The sequence below is a fragment of the Manacus candei genome, unplaced genomic scaffold, assembly GCF_025592945.1.
Source record: "Manacus candei isolate 608988 ecotype Guabito, Panama unplaced genomic scaffold, ASM2559294v1 h1tg000124l, whole genome shotgun sequence".
NCBI classification, from domain to species: Eukaryota; Metazoa; Chordata; class Aves; order Passeriformes; family Pipridae; genus Manacus; species Manacus candei.
In genome coordinates, this window is record NW_026138172.1 from 2170508 (window position 1) to 2190260 (window position 19753).

The following is a 19753-nucleotide window of genomic DNA, read 5'->3' on the forward strand; positions in this document are numbered from 1 at the left end:
TCTTCCAAACACATAAACACCTGTAGTTCATAGCACTACTGCACCAGGGGGTACAAAATACCCTTATAAAGACTCTGTTTTCAGGGTCCTCACTCGTTGCCTCTGTTGTAGGTCCTTGCTGCCCTCTTGCATGGCTTGGTTTCTAGCAATTCTCATGTAGTGACTGCATTTAGCATGGATTGGCATTCCCATGTTTGCAAATTCTGCTGGAGAAAAGGCTGAAATGTGAGATCAGGAGTTCCCACATCAGCTGCTGCCTAAGTTTTTCAGGCCAGAGACTCATGCTGTGGCTGTACTTAGGAGTCAGGGCTTAAGGGGAGGATCTTAGGGAAGAGTTCTAGGCTGCAGATGGGTCCCATTGTTATGTGGCTCTCACAAAGTCACTGCTCAGTTTTGCTTTTATATGATTTCTTCTGCATCATATGCTGTGAACATGTACATCTTCCTGCTGTACAAGGCTTTTCAGAGTGCCCAGACTTCAGAGTACCAAGTGATAGTTGGTTTACTGAAGCCAGGTAAGGCATGTCTGTATTTGACTGCTCTGTTTCTGAACTGGACATCAGGAGGGCTTTTCTTTTTTGAATGACACTATTTTCAAAGTGAGTGTTTTGAAAAGATGACACACTTTTCCTGTCTGCAGTGGGGGAGCTTTCCTGTTCTTTTTGCTTATTGCTGCTTTTGCCCCTTCTCCCATTTAAGCTATGTAGTCAAATCATCAAATGCTGTGCCATCTTCAACCTGTTGCAGAGTAGAAACAAGGCTGCAACAAGCCTAATTGAGTCATCTCTATGATTTATGGTGAAGTGCACGTTCTAATAGGTTTGAGGGCATTTTCTCCATCTCATCAAAGCAGTCAGTGTTAGAAAGTAATGGAATTTTTATCTATTTCTTGCCTTTGTGCCAATTTATAATTCTAAATCTGGTCTTTGCCACGTGGCATTAACACTTAAGGCTATCTCCAGGTCTGTTTAATAAAGTGATACACTGATAGTCAAATACCTGAAGTTCACAGGTGCTCCTGCTGGCCTCACCACATCATTTCTTCCTGCTGATAATGGATATTTTACAGGTTATGGCATGTAGAGTATAATATTTAGTGGTATTTTGTGATATTAGTGCAGTGTATATTGCCTGTGTAAAAGCAGGTGTTAATGAGGTGTCTGGTCCCTTAAAGGCACTGGCAGGTAAACTGCCTCAGTAGAAAAATACACTAATTCTTGTAAACTGTGAGTCAGGCTATGTTAGTGTAGAATAAAAATAAGTACATGACTCAAAAGCTTTTGCTCTATTCTTTTATTCCTCTAAACTTGTGAGAGACAAAAAAGGAGGAAAATCCTTGTTTGTTCCTAAACTTCATGTCGATCTGTGGGAAGATGAAAAAACAGATCAGGAATATTTTATTATTAAAATAGATATGGGATATTGTTTCATACATTAAACATATTAGCAAAAAAAAAAAAAATGAGTCCACAGCACTTTCAACACATTCCATGAGCTTAAGTTGTCTGCTAAGTGATCTTGCTCAGTTGCCACTGCCTTTCTAGAATCAAATCTCGATGTGAATTATAAAACAATTATTCTTGTGGGTTATATTACCTGGTAGGTTGCCCTAATGCATTACAGAATGTGTTGTGTTGGGTGATTGCTGTGTGCTTTTGAACTGTCTAAAATGGAAATCACTGTGCAATAACTATGAGGCAAATTAACAAGGGGCCAACTCATAATGCCCTTAGTCAAATTTTACTACCTCTGGCTTTATACAGAGTTCTCTGTGCAAAGTGGTTTCAGAATGTGGCCCAAGAGACTAAAAAAACATTTCTTTCTTGGGAGTGAGAGGAAGGTGGAGAGGTACATGCAGGATTTTTTCAATTCCGCTCCTTGGAATTTTGACACCCTCCCAAATCAAAAGGTTAAGAAACATGGAAATAATTATTTACAATTCTGAAGTGCATATTCACATTGGATAAATCCACTTCAGGAGCAAATCTAAACCCTTCCCCTCCTACCAGAGGTGGTCCCTTCAGGGACATGCTGTTGGAGAGCTGGAAGGCTCCTGTGGGGTACTAGTGGATCTATAGAGAAATTAAGAACTTCAGGCACTAATTTACTGAATCTGATGGATTCACTATTTGATTATGTTTGCCTTAGTGGTATCTTTCAGAATTAAGTAACTGAGAAAAAAGTCCTGCTCAAAAATAGCTGATGCTGTAGTTAATTTTTTTTGTAGAAAAATTGTTGCCTGCTTAAATAGAAAAAAAAAATCTCTCTGATTCACCCAGCTTATTTGAATGGTAGTTGTCACATGTGCTTCCCTCAGTGGTGTACAGCTTCATTCCATACAGGAAACAGCAAATGTTGATAAACTGAAAGATAAGGATAGTCCCTTTATGAAGTCAGCAAATTCAGCATATTTATCAGGTGTGCATGGAAACATTTTTTTAAGAAATGTTAAAGAAATCCATTTGTATCCAAACAACAGACTTCTAAAATTTCAGTGCACTGGTTTAATCTAAAAGATGTAAGTCTGACCAAACTAATGATACTATAGGACTCTTAGCAGCATTTGGCATTTTTTCTTCTGCATATTGGATACTGTATTTTCACATATGATGTCTGTCATCTTTGTAAGAGCAAGCGTGATGGTAAGAAATAAATATTTTCAGCATCAGTAGGTTTTCATAGCATTTGAGTAGCTATTAAGCTAAACAGGTCACTAAATTGACATTTTCAACTCTAAGAACTGGGAAACCTTGAAGACAGGTTATCAGATTAAATTTTGGACATAAGTACACGTGTGCAAACATTTGGACTATTAAACCTTTATGCCTGCTTCTGAGGCTTCATTGTCTGGAGCTGCCATTCCTTGATTGAATCTTCGTGAGCACACACTATTCATTTAGCCATCCCACTTCCTCCTTTTACCTGAGCACCTAAATATTCCAATAAAAAAAGTGAAGAGAGCCTTGTGTGTGCTCTCCACCTAAAACACAGCTGCAGCTGAGAAAATACTCGTCTTTTTCATGTGTGCACTTTAATCACTGAAGCCAAACTTCCCTTCTCCTGCTTCCCCAGTGCAGTTATCCATAACTGTACTGGAATAGATTGTAAATTCCAGGCTATATATTTCATTTACACACACCCCTGTATAAAAATGTTGATTTTCTGTGCTAATGCGAGCATTTTTTTAGTTAGTCCTCAATGACATTCTTGGGTAAAAGTTGGCGGCTTTTCCACAAGAGTTTCTTATTTGGCTGATTGAATTAGATGTGGATGGAAGTTATTTGCATACATATTTTCCTTTAAGTTTAGTTTTTTCATATTTTTCATAAAACTAATAAAATGGAGTTATACTAAGAATAGCATAAACATGTTTATGTATTACTTTATGATTAATTTGGGCAGAGGGGAGACTGATGCTGTGGCTAGACTTAAGAAAAATAAAATTAAAAAAAATAATAATTTAAGGCCTTCCACCTGACTGGGCAAAGAATATTCTGTAGGTGTGTGCTTTGGGTCTTTTTTCCAGACAAAAGGGAGAAGCACAGAATAATGGAATGCTGCTAATGACTCATGATCATTCAGGTGGTCACGTCAAATGTTCTGACAGTTTATGGCAGCTGCTCTGGTCAAAGGATACACAGCTTTTGCTCCCCTTCCTTTCCTCATAGGAGTTCAGAGAAGGGTCGCTGAGAAAAGTGTAAGGCTGACACTCAAAGTTGACTGCAAGGTAGAGCAGCCAAGGGTATTTATGAGCTCTATTTTGATCAAGTCTGATGTGTCTCTTATTTTGATGAGGTAATGGTCTGTTCCTACTTGTTACTTTTGGTTTCAGTTTCATTAGAGGAGTTCATCCCTGGCTTTCTGTTGATGCCAAATGGCTTTCCAGGTTTATGAAATCTGCTGAGAATCCTTCATCCTGTATTTCTTCCTTGACCATTTCCAGGAGAAGAGGAAAAATAATGCTGAGAGCCTAAATGAAAAAGTTTTGTGGGATCCTTGTGAGTCTAATCCCATTTCAAACGCAAGGGTTCTGGAAAATTTCAGAAAGCTGAAGAAAGATCTCAAACTGTCATACAAATGAATGTAAATTTAATTTGCAGAGTATTTTTGCAGATTTTAATCTGGTTCATGTTTTGTCCACAAGTCCTCACCGTCATTTGTTGCCATTCCAGTGGGATTAAGTACTTTTTTCTGACTTTCCAGAAAACTGCTGGGTTTGTTTTTTTCTTTACCAGAAGGTAAATATGAGGCAATAAATTTAAGGTTCTGAAAAGTGTTTATGTGTAGAGGAGGAAAAGGAGGCAGGTTAGGGGTGTTTTTAAAGGTGAGTTTAGTGAGGTGAAGCTTGATCAGCCTTGACAGCCCTGGAAATGGATGTCTCCTATCTTACATCAGGAGTACACAAAACAAGAGTGTAATTTTCATAATCTTCCTTGGGTTTTTTTTGAGGGACCATCTATAGAGCTATGCTGTTTGTCCAGTTTCCATGCCTTTTTGGTCTTTGCCTGTCTGAGGCTGCCAACAAATGTGTTAATTGCTGTGGTTTTGGTAATATGGACACCTGTCATGGACAAAATGAACTGAGATCAGTAATTAATGTCAAGTGTCTTGAAGATGCAAATTCCTCCTTTTCCTCCTTCTTTTTTCTTTCATTAACTGTGCAACTTTATTTACTTCAGTACGGTTTCCTGGACATAACCAAGATGGGTTCTTGTTGGTAGATGAAATGAAATTGTAGGTTCTGGCATTTGCCTTGAGACTAAAATACCCTTAGGCCAGATACAGTTTTAATTTCAGCTTTTAAAAGTACCCTCAAAAGATCATCAAGGAACAACCAAAATCTAAGAAGTTTTTGCTTCCTTAACACTTATCTGCTTGTCTCCTTTCTCTACAATTTTTTACCTAACTGATGCAGTGATTCTAATATGCAGATCTGTAAAAATGATTCTTCCACTGCCATAAAGTGTCCTGCTTCCTTTGATGGAAATAAGAGATCTCTGATAAGTGACTTGAACACAAATGCTACTGAGTGATGATACCAGGAACCTGCTAAAAAACATAGACAATTTAATGTGAGAGAGCATTTTGCAAGATTCCAGAAATGTAAGAATTGTTTTCCTCTGCAGATTGTTCTTGGGTTTTGCTCTGACTATTATGCTTGAATAAATGTTTGCATTCAGATTTCAGACAGAACACAAATTTAGAAGAATTATTTCTGGATGCTCAAGATAATACATTAATTAAAAAAATCGAACTTGGAGAGTTAATTTGTTGCGTATTTTCTTGTGTTTCGGCCTGGAAACTGTGCTGTAAACTTTCTTAACTTTATACTAATACTTGGTTTAGTCAGGCTGAAAGTGCCATGAAAACAGAGGGAGACTGTGCACATTTTCTTGGTTCTCATTCCAGGCAAAACAAGGAGGCAGAAGTGAATACAGAAACGTGAACCTAACTTTGTTAAAAATCCAAATTGACATGAAGTTTTGCATATTAGTTTAGAGTTTTTCTTATCTGGTTTTCAGCTTTGAAATATTTTGGTCTCTTTTCAGCCATCCAGAGTGTCGGTTTTAAAGACACGTTGGTATTGTCACTCAGTGAAAATTGTGATTTAAGTGTGTGCACTCTTTGGGTGCTTTAGAATTCCCCAGGTGCAGATTACACTCTTGTTTAAGTTAAAATACAAATATTTTCCGAAGCTATAAATTATGTAGTATGTGTTTGGTGGCTCTGAGTTACTGGATGCAGTTTGGGTTGGAACAAAGCCTAGAAGCTGTATTTTGGCTGTGCTAGCATATTGAAATGGTGGAGGAAAATAAGGAAGGAAGGAACAAAGATCTCAACAAATCTGTCCAGGTGGTGATCTTTACTAATCTGCTTTCTTTAGAAGTATTTCAAAGTATCTTACCCTTGGTTGTGCACGAGTGCTTTGCAATGTAGTGCTGTAGAGGGAAAGAACACTAAAATATAGGTAATTCATTTATCTTACATGGTGTATGTACAGCTCACCTCAGACAGTGAGATGTGCTGCTCTGGTACCACCCAGATCCACAGCAGAGCACTCCAGGTTAAGGATAGGGTGGGATTCCATCCTAGGGAAAGCTCAGGTTCTCAGGAACAAAGACACCTACCAGGAGCCCACAGCTTGCACCCAGTCCCAGAACTATGAAATGATTGGCACAAGTAAAACCTTGTGGGATGAGTCCAGTGACTGGGGGGGGAATGAGGGACAGTTTTTAAGATCTTCAGGGTGTAGGCAGGGCAGGCAAGGTGGGGTGGGGGCACTGTGTGTAAGGAAAGAGTTGGATTGTATGGTGCTTACAGCTGGTGATGATGTGGTTGAGAGCCTCTGGGTAGGGATGAAGGGGAAAGTAAATAAATCAGATGTCGTTGTGGGAGTTACTCTTGACCATCCAGCCAGAATGACAACACCAATTAATTATTATCTATAACATAATATAATAGTATAGTATATAAATATTTGGCAAATAATTAAACGATATCTCTGTGTCAGCTACTTTTGTCCTTATGGGTGATTTTATCTTCCCAGATATCAACTGGGAATGTCATACAGAGAATAAAATCAGGTCCAGGAAATTTCTGGAGCATGTTGAAGATAACTTCTTGGTGCAGGTAACCGATTAGGAAAGGTGCCCTCCTAGATTTGTTGTTTGTAAACAAGAGAGGGACTTGTGATTGAAGTGGTGATTGGTTGTTGTCTTGGTCACAGTGACCATGAATTAGTTGAGTTTCAAAAGTTGGTGATAGAAGAAAAACTTCCAGTGAAACTTTGATGCTGGGTGTGGGTAGAGAAGATGAGGGGCTGCTGAAGGAGCTACTTGGTAAAGTCTCTTGGGAATCTGCTTTCCAAGGTCTTGGGGACTATTACGAATGCTGGTCACTCCTTAAGAGCCATCTCTTAAGAGCACAGGAGCAGGCAATTCAAAGTGTAGAAGTCAAGCAAGTGGAGCAGAAGAGCAGCTTGGCTGAGCAAGGATCTTCTAGAACTTAGGCAGAAAAGGTAAGTGTATGGACGAGGACAGGTGACACAGGAGGACTACGGAGATTCTGTCCACCATGGTAGAGAGAAAGTTAGTGCAGCCAAAGCTCGATTAGAGTTCAAGCTGGCCAGTGCTGTGAAGGACAATGAAAAGGACTTTTAAAAATATGTTAGTAGCAAAAGGGGAATCAGAAATAGCATTGGGCCATTGCTTGATGAGATCAGTCACCTCACAAATAGGCATGTAGACAGAGCAGAGACATTTAATGCCTTCTTCACCTCTGTCTTCGAAAACAATGATGGGCCCTGGGAAGCCCAGAGCTCTGTTGGAAGACCACGACTGGGAGGATGATAAAATCCCAGTCGACCCTGAACTTGTTTGAGTCTTGCTGCTCCAGGTGAATGCACAGGGGCCTGATGAGATTCATCCCAGGATACTGAAAGATCTAGCAGATGTCATTGTGGGACATCATTTCTCAATGGTCTTGGGACTCTGGAGAAGTCCCACTAAACTGAAAGCTGGCAAATGTTGTCCCAGTTTTCAAGAAGGGTAAGAAGGAAGACCCTGGTAATTGCAGACCTATCAACCTCAATTCAGTGCCTGGTAAAATTATGGAGAAGGTTGTTTTGAGGGTTACCAAAAACAACTTGAGAGACAAGACAGTCACTGGTTACAGCCAGCATGAGTTCATGAGGGGAAAGTCCTGCTTAACCAACTTAAATTCCCTTTATGACCAGGTCACTGACAGCTGACCAAGGGAAGGCAGCAGATGTGGTGGTTTTGAATTTTAGTGAAGTTTTTGGTATGTCTCTCACTAAATCTTTCTGGATAAACTGTCCAGCACACAGCTAGACAAGCTATACAATGGCTCAAAGGGTTATGACATCAGACTGGCAGTCAGTCACCAGTGGGGTTCCCTAGGACTCAACTTTACAGCCAGTGCTTTTCAATGTTTTTATAAATGATCCAGACTCAGGAATCAGATATACATTGTTTGACAACAATTCTAAACTGGGAAGAGCTGTGGACTCCCTTGAGGGTACAGTGGCCTTACAGAGAGATCTGGATAGACCAGAGAACTGGGCAATCACCAACTGTATGAAATTTTACAAGAGCAAGAGATTTATTCTTCATGTGGGACAAGGCCACGCTGGTTACACATGCAGACTGGGGGACAAGAGGCTGAAGAGCAGCCCTGCAGAAAGAGATCTGGGGTTTTTGGTTGATGGCAAGTTCAATACGAGTCACCAGTGTGCCCTGGAAGCCAAAAGGGTCACCTGTGTCCTGGGTGCCCAGCACACCCAGTGATCAAGGGAGGTGATTGTCCCACCTGCAAAGGTGCAGCCCCACCTTGAGTCCTGTGCAGTTTTGGGTGCCTCAATATAAGAAGGACATCAAACTATTAGACCAGCAGTGGGACAGGAAAGGGAGTGAAACTGCTCCAGAGGAAGTTCAGGTGGACATTAGGAAATGGTTCTTTACTGAGAAGTGGTCGGTCACTGGAATGGGTTCCCCAGGGAGCACCATGCCCGAGACACTTCAAGGAGCATATGGATGACACTTTTAGTCATATGGTTTAGTTTTAGGTAGTTCTGCAAGGAGCAGGGGGTTGGATTTGATCCTTATGGGCCTCTTCCATTTTGTCATGTTCTGTGATTCTATTTCAAGTATACAAACATTGAAATTACACTTTTTGGTTTTATGATCATAAATTCTTTTTCATGATCTAGAAATGTTTCATATACTTGCTAGTTTTAGGAATTATGTGCTTGTAGCCTCCCTCCACTCTTTATTTTTAAAAATTTTAAGTTTTTGAAAGAAACAAAAGAAGAAGAAAATCGTGATTTTCCCTATGATAGACTGATGGAATGAAACCATCCATTTATTCATGCAAATCACATTCAGGAACAGATTATATCTCAGTTTTATGTACTAGCTGACATATGCACATAAAAAGCAAACAGATTAGGCACAATCCTTTTTATTGCATCATTCATCTCAACAAACTTATTTGTATTAGTCATAGGAATAAATTAGATGTGCAAACTGTAACCTGACTTCTAATGAAAAAAAAAAACCCTGATATCTTCTCCTTTTACTTCTGATAGGAAATAGTCCTGGTTGTGTTTTTCGGTGCTGAATATTTGGTCCGGCTGTGGTCTGCAGGCTGCAGGAGTAAATATGTTGGCTTCCAGGGAAGGATCCGGTTTGCCAGAAAGCCAATATCGATCATCGGTAAGATTTGAACTCTTTCCCCCCTCCTTCTTTGTTTTAAAGTAAAGGTGTCAGCTACTGCAGAGAGCTTATTGCAGCTGAGCTGTGTCTGTTCCTCTAGCATTTATCTGCTTTGTGAACCTATGCAATTATTTCTCCTTTGGGATTGCTAGAACTGAACATTTAAAATGTGGCTGTGAGACACAGGCAGACATCAGCCTTAGAAAGGCAGAACTGTAAAGTGAAGAAACGACCAAATCTATTTGTTTAATTGGAGAAAATTGATAAGATTTTGGACACAAAGTCCTTCTTTAGGTCTCCTGTAGAAAGCAAACACAAAGGTGAGTGTAAATTGGGAAAAACGTGGAAATGGGAAAAGTAGAACTCAGGAAAAATTTTATTGGGTAGTAGTAAAGTTAAACAATTTTAGATGGTTTGAGGGACTATTGTAAGTAGCATTTCTGGAGCAGGAGAGAGTTTAGGAGAGGTAACTAATAGAACCTGTGGAACAGTGAGGGATTAATAAAAAGTGATGGTGTTTGTACAAAATTATAATAGACCATAAAATCATGGAGTCCATTATACAGAGCTGCAAATTTTACTTTAGTCAGACATTTAAAACTCATTGAGTTTTAAATAGAGCGAAGTGACAGAGGTGTAAAAGGGGAGAGAATGAGCTGATTTTTCCTTAACCATCTGTGACACTATGGAACAGTGGAAAAACTCAGGAAACAAAATATTCTATTATATATCTAGATGTAAGTAGTGAATAATGTGGTGAGCTGCTGTACTCAGTTTTGGGTTATTGAGGAACTAGAATCATCCTGACTCATCCTATAATTTTCAAATCAACACAATAAAGTACAAACACTAGAAAAAGAAATTAAAGGTTAGAACAGAATGTAAAAATAAGGTATTCATTTTACTTCTGCATTAATACAAAAGTCTGTCTTTTAAAATCAGAAAAATTCCACCGAAATTTCTTTGGCAGCAGGGAGATTTTTTCTGTGGGTTTCTGTTCACACTAAAATTTGAATTCATTCTTAGAAAGTTCAATTTTGAATTTCTTTAATTTCTTCCATTATCTTTCCTCCTTTCCTCCCCTCTCTAATTGTAAATAAAAATTACTTTGGTGCTGATTACTTGAAAGAGTTTTAGTAGTCAAGCCTAATTATTACTTTCTTTTATAAACTTTTAAAATATTATTGAATTCTATGCTGCTTAAAATAGTATGTTAATGTGCAACTTCTATAACTGGGAAAGGAAAATGTTAAGATAGGACACATTATTTCTTGAATGGTATTTTAACATTTTAGGTGCAATGGAAAATGATGCAATTTCCCTACCTTGTAAATATTTCTTTTTTTTTTTTTAATTTCTTAGGTAGATTTTCTAAAGTTAGACTAATTTTTCTCCTTTTTGCAGACAGATTGTAGATGATTACATGTATGTGAGAAAAGACAATTCTATCATTAAATAACCTGTCAGGAGACATATATTGAATTAATTCCCAGAATACCAAGAATCCTTAGAAAAATCCCTTTTTCTCTTCATGCTTCTTCATTCCCCAGTTCACAGAATGAGCATGTTTAGTGTGTGCTGCTATGTCCCATGGCAGCAGCAGCAATAGTGATTCCTTTCTGAAATACTAATTTAACACTTCCATTACTTACTATTTCAGTAGGTTGGGCTGGGAGCTAAATGCTTCTGAGAATCCCAACCTAATTAGGGTTTTATGAAAAGCAGGTACCAAGCACAGGCAAAATCAAGAGAATGAATGCCCTTTCACAACCTTTTATCCTTTTGTTGTTGTTGCAGAAAATATCACTAAAGAACCAATTTATGAATTAGCTTTTGTTTCTCCTGGTTTTGACAGGATGCAGTTTGAAAGATGTAAGGGGGACAAAAGTTACTGGTGTAAAAACTCAAGCCTGCATAGTGTGTCCATCTTATACTGTCCTTAAGTAAAGCACAGTAGAACTTTATTTATAAGCACCTTTGATTGGTTTATGTATACAGCTCTGAAAAAGCAGCAGCACCTGGTATGTAAAGCTCCAGTTATCTTTATAATTCATGAAATGCTGATAGAACACAAAAATTCAGCAAAAAAAAGTGATATAAAATCAAACTCAAATTTGTGCATATAGTCTGTGTATTTTAAGTCCTTGTGGACATCATATTATCTTCAGACTACTAAGAACACTCCTTTAAGCTGAGGACTGTTTACATTCTGTAATATAGCACAGCAATAAAATATGAAATAAAATACAAATAGTCTTACTGTTTTAAATTTAAAAACGATTAATTGCTTCTAATGAAAAAGCTGAGAATTGCACAGTAGAAAGTAAACTTCTGGAAACATTAGAAACACATCAGAAATTTGCTCAAATAGAAAGCAGTGCTCAGGTGAGCTACAATGTAGGTGTTATGTGCTACGCTGCAGTTTATGTATAACTAAGTAATATTGGCAAACTGATCTTTTATATTAAAATGATAGCTGTTTGGAATTTTTCAAGGATTCAGAACATCAGCAAGCCACAGTGGACTAGCAGTGGATGAGATTTTTAAAGTACTACACATGCTAAATTGCAGGGAATGTGATCTCTGTAGGTCTGTCGTCTGCACGTGTGGTGCATGTATTGTATAGAATATGCCATGTCCTTTTTTTCTCTCTACACCTCCTGTGTATGTACAGACATGCTTGCAGACACATAAGTAGGTAGAAACTTCAAGAAGAATATCTGCATATTGCTGTTTATAAATTACAGGTATTCAGATTTTTTAAATTACCGAACTGCCTTGACACTTCAGTTTTTAAGAACTGCCATAAATACTGGTGTGATGCTATTCTAAATACTAGTGCTTGTTAGAGTTGAAAAAGTTATTTAAACAAATGTTGGCTCTTTATCCTGATGTTTTCCATGTCAGTGTCTGCTTCAGCTTGAGTCTTGTGGAGACATTTCATGCAGGATGTTTAAGCTGTTCCTGAGAAAGGCAGTTCTGACCTTTGCTTATGGAGAAGCACTAACACTTCCAAACTTTGAAGCAGACACTTGAAATTTAATGACAAAATAGCTTTTTGTTTATCACTGAAAATCCAAACTGACTAACACGCCCCTGAAAATTTGGTAGCTTGCTTATGCTTCAAATGCCCTGCTAGAGAATGCTCTTATATTTCTCAGAGACTGAAACTGCAGTGAGCCTGCACAATTCAAATTTCAGGTTTCTTGGAGCAGTAATGCTGGGGCTGGAAGTGGAAAATCTGTTGATTTTGGTTTTACAGTGTTCTTCCTGGATCTGCCCAGGGCACATGGAAAATACCAGGCTCGAATGCTGAGGTAGAAGGAATGAGCTGGGACATACAGACTCAGTAAAATGACAGGAGGGTGGATGAGGATGTAAAGGTTTGGGAGAAGAGTGTTTAAGGAGACTGAAAAACCATCAGGAGGTTGAAGGAAAAACAGCAGGGGCTGAAAATCCATGGGATTGAAAGGTGGCAGTGAAATAGCAGGATATGCTGAAGACCTGGACTGTAAAATAGGACTATTTGGACCTGTAAACTGAGATTACTGAGAGAAGCCTAAAGATTGGAAACTAAAGTAAGAACTAGGAACAGAGAAGAAGAGGGGATAAAAGAACAGAAATATCTCTACCATGTAGAACACTTTCAGAAAAGTAGAAAGAACAAATAAAAAAATCTATTTTACTCTCGCTACCTGATTGAAACTCATTTCCTGAGAGTCAGTCTTTTCCTCCTTCAGTGCTGGTCATTGGATGGATATGGATATGTCTGATAATTTAGTAAGGACATGGGTGCATCATTTGCTTAAGAGCAAAGATCTGTATTATGATGTGATAGGAAGAAAACCCACCCTAAATTCTGGTATTTACAAACACATGTTCACACATATACATAATAAAGAATAGCATGAAAAATTTGGAAAGTTAGACCTTCAAAAGTTAAGATTATCCCCAAATGGAAGCTCTTTCTGCAGCCTCATCCTTCCCTTTCTTTATTTTCATTTTCATAAATGTACAATTATGGTTGCACACTCTTTAAACTGACTGAGTGCTGTCCCCTGGGGAGGAATCCATCTTTTACAGCAAAAGCCATATGATACTGGAAATTAATCCAAGTCAGGGAGTGAAGGATACTGTTGGTTGTAGAACCTCTGCAATATTTGTTGCAGCAACGACGCGGTTGTGAACGAGGCAGGAGAATTTTTAAAGGGGAGGAAAAAACAAGTTAACCTTTCTGAAGGAAACTGCTGCTGCCTCTCAAGTTGGATTCTGTCCTGCATCTTGCCCAGGCATCGCACGGAAACTCTGTGGCAGTCAGTTAAATCAGTTTGCACAAGTGTGCCTCATTTTCTGGATGTCCAACTGAAGACTTTGAAGTCGGGTTACAGAGGTTCTGAGCTCTCACAGCTGCAAGTGAGGTCAGCCGGCGCTGGGTTTTTTGAAGTGCTATATAATGTTGAGTGCTCTGAAGAATAAAGTACTGCCTGTTTAAAGCTGGCAAGGGAAATTTACCAAAACTTTTCCTCTTTCTGGCTACATTTGCTACCCATTTATCTTTTATTTTCTGGTTAGAATTTGAAAGTGAAGCATTGAGATGCTCTAAAGAGGTTTACCACAGAAATGCCTGTGAGGAAATAAGAAAAATATCTTCTCAAAATAATGTTAGAGTAAGGTTCAATAATTAAAAGAAACAGACATGGTCACTGAACTAGGATAAGAGAAAATAAAGGATGCTGGCACTGCAAACACAATCCATCATTTGCATTGTATAGTGCTGGAACTGTGTAAACTGTGGAGTTGTGGAAACAAAAAATAAGGATCTCTGGAAACAATTATTTTTTTCATACAAATAAAGACTGTGTCACAAAGTAAACCAACAACTCTGTTTGTTTTTTTTTTTTTTTAGCAAACCTTTGTTCTGACAGTTCCCTAAACTTTGAAAGCTTGGCTTTATAGCTTTGATACAATTTTTAAACCAAGTGTATATGTGTATGTACGCATGATACTTGACTTTATGCATTTCATTATTGAGTGAAGCAAAACCTTACTTTTCCTCGTAAATCCAAAACCGTGAGCTAAAATGTGGATTCATTTCTAGGGTGTACATATGCCTTTGCATTTGTTGTTTTTGTGGCAAGCTGCTGTTCTTTGAAATTGCCGTTATTAAATTCATGGAAGAAACTGTAGTCATTGGGTTTTTGATGTGAAACTATTACATTAACTTATTGCCCACCAAATTTCAGGTAACAATTTCTTTTTTTTTAAAGTTCTTTCCTCAGTCTGTATTTTTTATGTGTTTCACTGCTGAGATCTAGAAACTAATACATTCTTCCTTTTTTTTTTTTTGACAGATCTCATTGTGGTAGTAGCCTCAATTATTGTTCTGAGCATAGGATCTAATGGACAGGTGTTTGCTACCTCTGCAATAAGGTATGTTCTTCTAGTGACTGTAGCTCTTCAGTACCATAGATGTTACCATCAGATGTATATCTAATTTCCTGATTTCTGAATTAGATGTATTTCTGATTTTCCTAATCTAGGAAAAGTTATTCTGTTGAAACACTGGGCAGTGGAGGACTGTATGCTTTTGTGCTTGATCACTGTTGGGGAACAAGAGTACAGGAACAAGGCATATGAAAAATGGTGGGAATGCTGAAGCCAAATGGAAAAAACTAAATGTTCTGTCCTATATAAAACATCAAACAGCTCTCCTTCTGAGACAAGAGAGTATTACAGAACATCAGTTTATTTAAGAAGTAATCCAGACAGCACTTAACTCGGTACTTTTTGAGTATGAGTAATTACTTTGTTTAAAGAGTAATTATGCTTTGGTGGATTTGTTTGGCACAAGTAACTCATACTGTACATGAACCAGAAACATTTGATGTCTACAGTGTTTGTTCAGCTTGCATCAAGCACTGCAAGCTTGTTTTGGGAGGAAAAGTGGATAAATAGAAGAAAAGAATGATAAGCTTCTAACTTAACTTGCAAGACATGTTGCATGTTCTGTTACAAGCCTCTGATTTCCAATGCAATCTGATCACTGGGAAGTGAGAATGTACAGTACTATCTAAACTCTCTAGCTGCGTAAACAAACACTGGAGGGAACTACAGGTATAAAGCATTTTTAAGGTGACTCTTACCATAGAACATTAATCCTTACATGATAATAAAGGCTCACACGAGCAACATGAATGTGATTTATCAGCTTGTATAGGAGAAGAGGAGGGTGAATGTGAAAATTCCAAAGATTTTGCTGAATTCAACTAGAAGTGTAGGAAGGACTCTTATGGAAAGGCCTGCTCTGTGTTGATGTGTGACCCAGTTGGGTTTGGGCTCAGTGCAGCCTTTCCCAGTGTTCAATCACACAGTCACTGTACTACATCTCAGAATGCTCTGACAGAGAAGCTTAACCCACATCTCTGCAGTGTTGTTATTGCTCCACTGAAAAGCCATCAGGGTCAGACAAGTCTTAGTTCCATCAGATTTCCTCAGAACTGTGACGTGAGTGTTGTTGAATTAGGAAGGAGTGAATCTCACATACCTTGTCTTTGCTTTTGTTGCTTTTAAGGTGTTCTGTTAAGGTCCTCTTTGTACCTCCCTCCAATCCCAGCAGTCCCAGAAAACATGGGTGCACACATGTTAGGTTGTTTACTCGTAGAATGAAGTTCCAGGCTCCAGATCCCCCAGGTGTGACAGGTTGACGTTTTGCTCACTGCAGCAACCAGTGAGACTGGAACCAAGCAGCAGAGCTTCCAGCAGAGTCCTCCAACCTCCTCACTGTTCAAGGTCACCAAATTGATAAAAGAGGTCTTCATTCCAACAAATTCCTTTTTCCTTTTCAGTGGATATGTGTTGTGCATGTTTGGGGGCTATCTGGATTTTCTTGTTCACTGTCATGTTTTTTAAACCTCTGTTTGTAAAACTGCCAGCCTGTACCATGCATGTCAGCACTTGGCAGTAATATAGCTGTAACCAGCTTGGATTCAGAAGACAGGAAAATCAAGGTCTGATTGTGGCATCCAGAGATGTGTCTAATAATTGTACAGGGGTGTTACATGTAGATCTCTCCCCTCCTGAGAGGAGCAACCAGTGAGCAATTGCATTGTGTAAGTCTGTTGGTGCTCACATATTTGGTAGCCTTGTAATTCTTGAACTCGTGTTTTAATTAGCAGGTTTTAAGTGAATCTTTAAAAGTTTCCTGCTAATTAAAATTGTTATTCCAATGGCATATCAAATAAATAACAAACCATGGTGTTCATGTACCTGGTCACTGATATGTGATTGATAGTCAGGATTGTTGAGTGCTTTTGATGACAAGCTTTTGATCGTTTGACTGTCTGCTGTGAGAGCTCAGAACACCTGCTTTCTGAATAAAGGAAAAGTTGGTTATTGCAGAAGACAACCTGCCTTCCCAGAGTGAGTAACACCAGTGGCTGCAGGATGGCTGAGTTTCCAGCTTTCAGGTGTAGCCCAGAAAAATGCAGCCACAGTGGACTTGAAATGAGAAGTCTGAGGTAACAAGCAAAACCTACATCCACAACAAAATTTTAAGGGTAGATAAAAAGAGCCAAAAATACTTTTAGTGAAAAGTTTTCACATAGATGAATTCAGCATGTATCCTTTCCTGCTCTTCACTGGTTTGTTTCAGGGATAGGTCACTAAGGTGGATGACTGTAGGCAAACAAAGTTCATTGTCAAAAGTATGACTAAATAAAATATTTCCATGGAATAAAACTACACTGAGGAACCATATGGACAATTATTTTTCATTAGTTGAAATATGGAGGTTATGATTCACTTATTGTCCTAAAAAGACATAGAACTCTATCTATTTCCAATTAGATAATTTCTATAACTCACATAAGAAGGACGTCAGTGATACCATGTTTGATTCATATTCTTTTTGGCAAATAGAGAAAAAAGTTTGCTCCTACTTGTGTTAGCAAACCTTGAAGCACTGGTTTTCATTGGAAAGGAGGCATTTGACAATCAGAATCATATAAAATAGGCAACTTCCCCCTGAGCTTCTTTGTTTTTCTGTTAAATAATTCTTTTCCTATTTATATATATCTGACTATAATGAAATCTAAACACAGAGTCTACTGAGATGCCTCAAATCTGAGATGCAACCCTGGCCAGGGGTGTTGCTATCACAGTTCTCTAATATGGCAGCACACTAGTGAATGTAGCCAGCTGTGGGTAGACAGAGCAGTATTTTTTATTTAATGCCCTGTTTTTCTTGCAGGGGCATCCGATTTCTCCAGATACTTCGCATGCTCCATGTGGATCGACAGGGAGGCACCTGGAGACTTTTGGGATCAGTTGTTTTCATACATCGTCAGGTACTTGACCTTTAAGGATCCCCAGCATTTTGTTTACTTTAGTAAATTCCTTTTGTGGACTTCAAATCATAGTCCGGTTTAAATGTACTTCTCTGTTGCAAGAATAAAAATACTTTAAAAGTCCATCATGTGTTTCTTTCTATTTTTAAAATGGGAAACTATTCTTAACTATTCAGGGCAGTGGATAACAGGGTTTAAGCATCAGTTTTGGGGTTTTGTTTTGGAAATGAACTGCTGTACTCTTTGATGTTATCCTTCAGTATAATTTATTAAATGCAGTTATATGGGCTGCCTTTTATATTGCAAGTATTGTCCACTGTCTTCATGGAAGATGTGTTCCTTGCTTGATTGCTGCATGGAAAAAGAAATACTAGCGGAAAAGTAAATTATTTAAATAATTCTATTTTCTCTGCCTGAATAAGGAGTTTTCAAATGCATTCTATAAATAAAAATATGAACTATGTTATGATAATATGCAAGAAAAGTTGCTTTCTTAAGGGTGCAGTCTCAGAGGTAAATTTGGCTATAAGTAGTTATGTGTCTGTTAAAGCTTTGAAACAATTGTTCTGTCTAAAAGTCCATTAAGCAGGAAGAGCTTAGAACTTTTTCTGCAGACTTTAAAAAAATTCTAGTTGTAGGCTTCTTTTTGAGTCTTCACAGAATCTCTGTAGCCCACTCAGCTTTATCAGTATAACAGAAACTTACAGCATTAGCCTTTTAATTTTGCATATCATACCACACTGTGGAGGGCTAATACTCTGCTATTAATGTTCACATCAGACTTCTAAGGGTGGTTAACTTATGCTTTATGGGTGTAGATTTGTTCCCCAGACACTGACTAATACTTACAGATTTCCACACAGACATTTTAAAATTTTCTATTTAGAAAACTTATTCTGAGACAGAGAATGGGAGGTGCTTAATCCAAGTGATTAATTTAATACTACAATTTAATTTTCTTCCCTTTATTCTCCCCCCCCCAGTACTGTAGGAAATTTTTTGTCACGATGGCTGTGCAGCAGTGATGCACACCAAAGTGCTCCAGTATAAGGCCTCCTTTCATACTGTACAACAGGATGACTTTTAATGCTCCAAGTCTGTGTGGTCTCCATTTATTATGCTCACATTGCCTGGATATCTAGCTAGGGCAGAGCTGATATCCAAATACACTTTCTCAACATTTGCTTACAGAGGTGTTTGAGAAATTTTTTTCCTGTGGGTGTTCAGAGTTTTAGTCAAGAATCAGGAAATACTATCTCCAAAATACGACACTTAAATCTTAAATGTCACGAGCATAAATAAGTTCAATGATTTAAAAGGAAAAAAAAAAAAACACCTTGGAGAAGTGCATTTATGAGTAAACGCACCTGAAATTCTGCTACCCCAAAGAAGTGATTATGATGATAAATAAAACTCTACAGATCTGTAGTACTTGTCCAAGCAGATCACCCACTAACACATTAATAAAAAAAATATCAAACACACAGTTCTGTATTGACATTGGACAAGTGTAGCTGAAACTCTAACACGGTAACCTTTATTCCTATCCAGTCCCTGAAAGAAATTTTTGTTTAAAAAAAAAAAACACAACAAAAAAAACACCAAACCAAAACAAAAACACCTCAGCTGCTTTTTCTTCTCTGGCAGAGTACAAAGTCCTCATCTATTTTTTGAGTTTGATACTCTTTGAGAAAAAATGGGGCCCATAACCATTAAACAATGTGAGAAAATAAATCCACATTTTTGTGACCTGTGAAAATAGCAAGCATTTGTACCTCTGTGGGCCTAGAGGAGCGTAGTGAAGTTGTCACCAATGATTTCCATGTGTTTTGGAATTTTACATACAGCTTTATTAGCTCACTCAGGCCCAGTTTGGCTCTTCTATTTTCAGCAGGTTGAGCTTATACAAGGATTTCTCGCCAAAAGCAACAAAACATGATTCAATATGGTATGTGGTGATGGAAAGACATGGAGAAATCAGGCAGCTTACTGAAAAACTGAGTTAGCCAATCTAGCTTCAGCTTTTAAGCCTCTCACTTATTTTTTCTCATCACTCACCTTGTTTTGTGATATCTACTGCTTTTAGGAGGGAGTTAGCAATGAGCTGAGATTTGGGATTTCCTTGTATTTTTCCCAAGTGTTGAACTTTGTATTGTGTTGTCCTTATCGTAACTG

General features: G+C 38.2%; 2 protein-coding genes across 2 annotated transcripts in view; both read left to right on the forward strand.

The window, feature by feature from the left end:
- Positions 1–19753, forward strand: part of LOC127462296 (probable G-protein coupled receptor 19) — a 667268-nt gene that overhangs the window by 42173 nt on the left and 605342 nt on the right. The window lies entirely within an intron of this gene.
- Positions 1–19753, forward strand: part of LOC127462293 (potassium voltage-gated channel subfamily KQT member 1-like) — a 480876-nt gene that overhangs the window by 27414 nt on the left and 433709 nt on the right. Inside the window, exons 3-5 of the mRNA XM_051770771.1 lie at positions 9107–9233; positions 14585–14663; positions 17482–17578. Coding sequence (XP_051626731.1) covers positions 9107–9233; positions 14585–14663; positions 17482–17578 — 303 coding nt within the window. The remainder of the gene's footprint in view (positions 1–9106; positions 9234–14584; positions 14664–17481; positions 17579–19753) is intronic.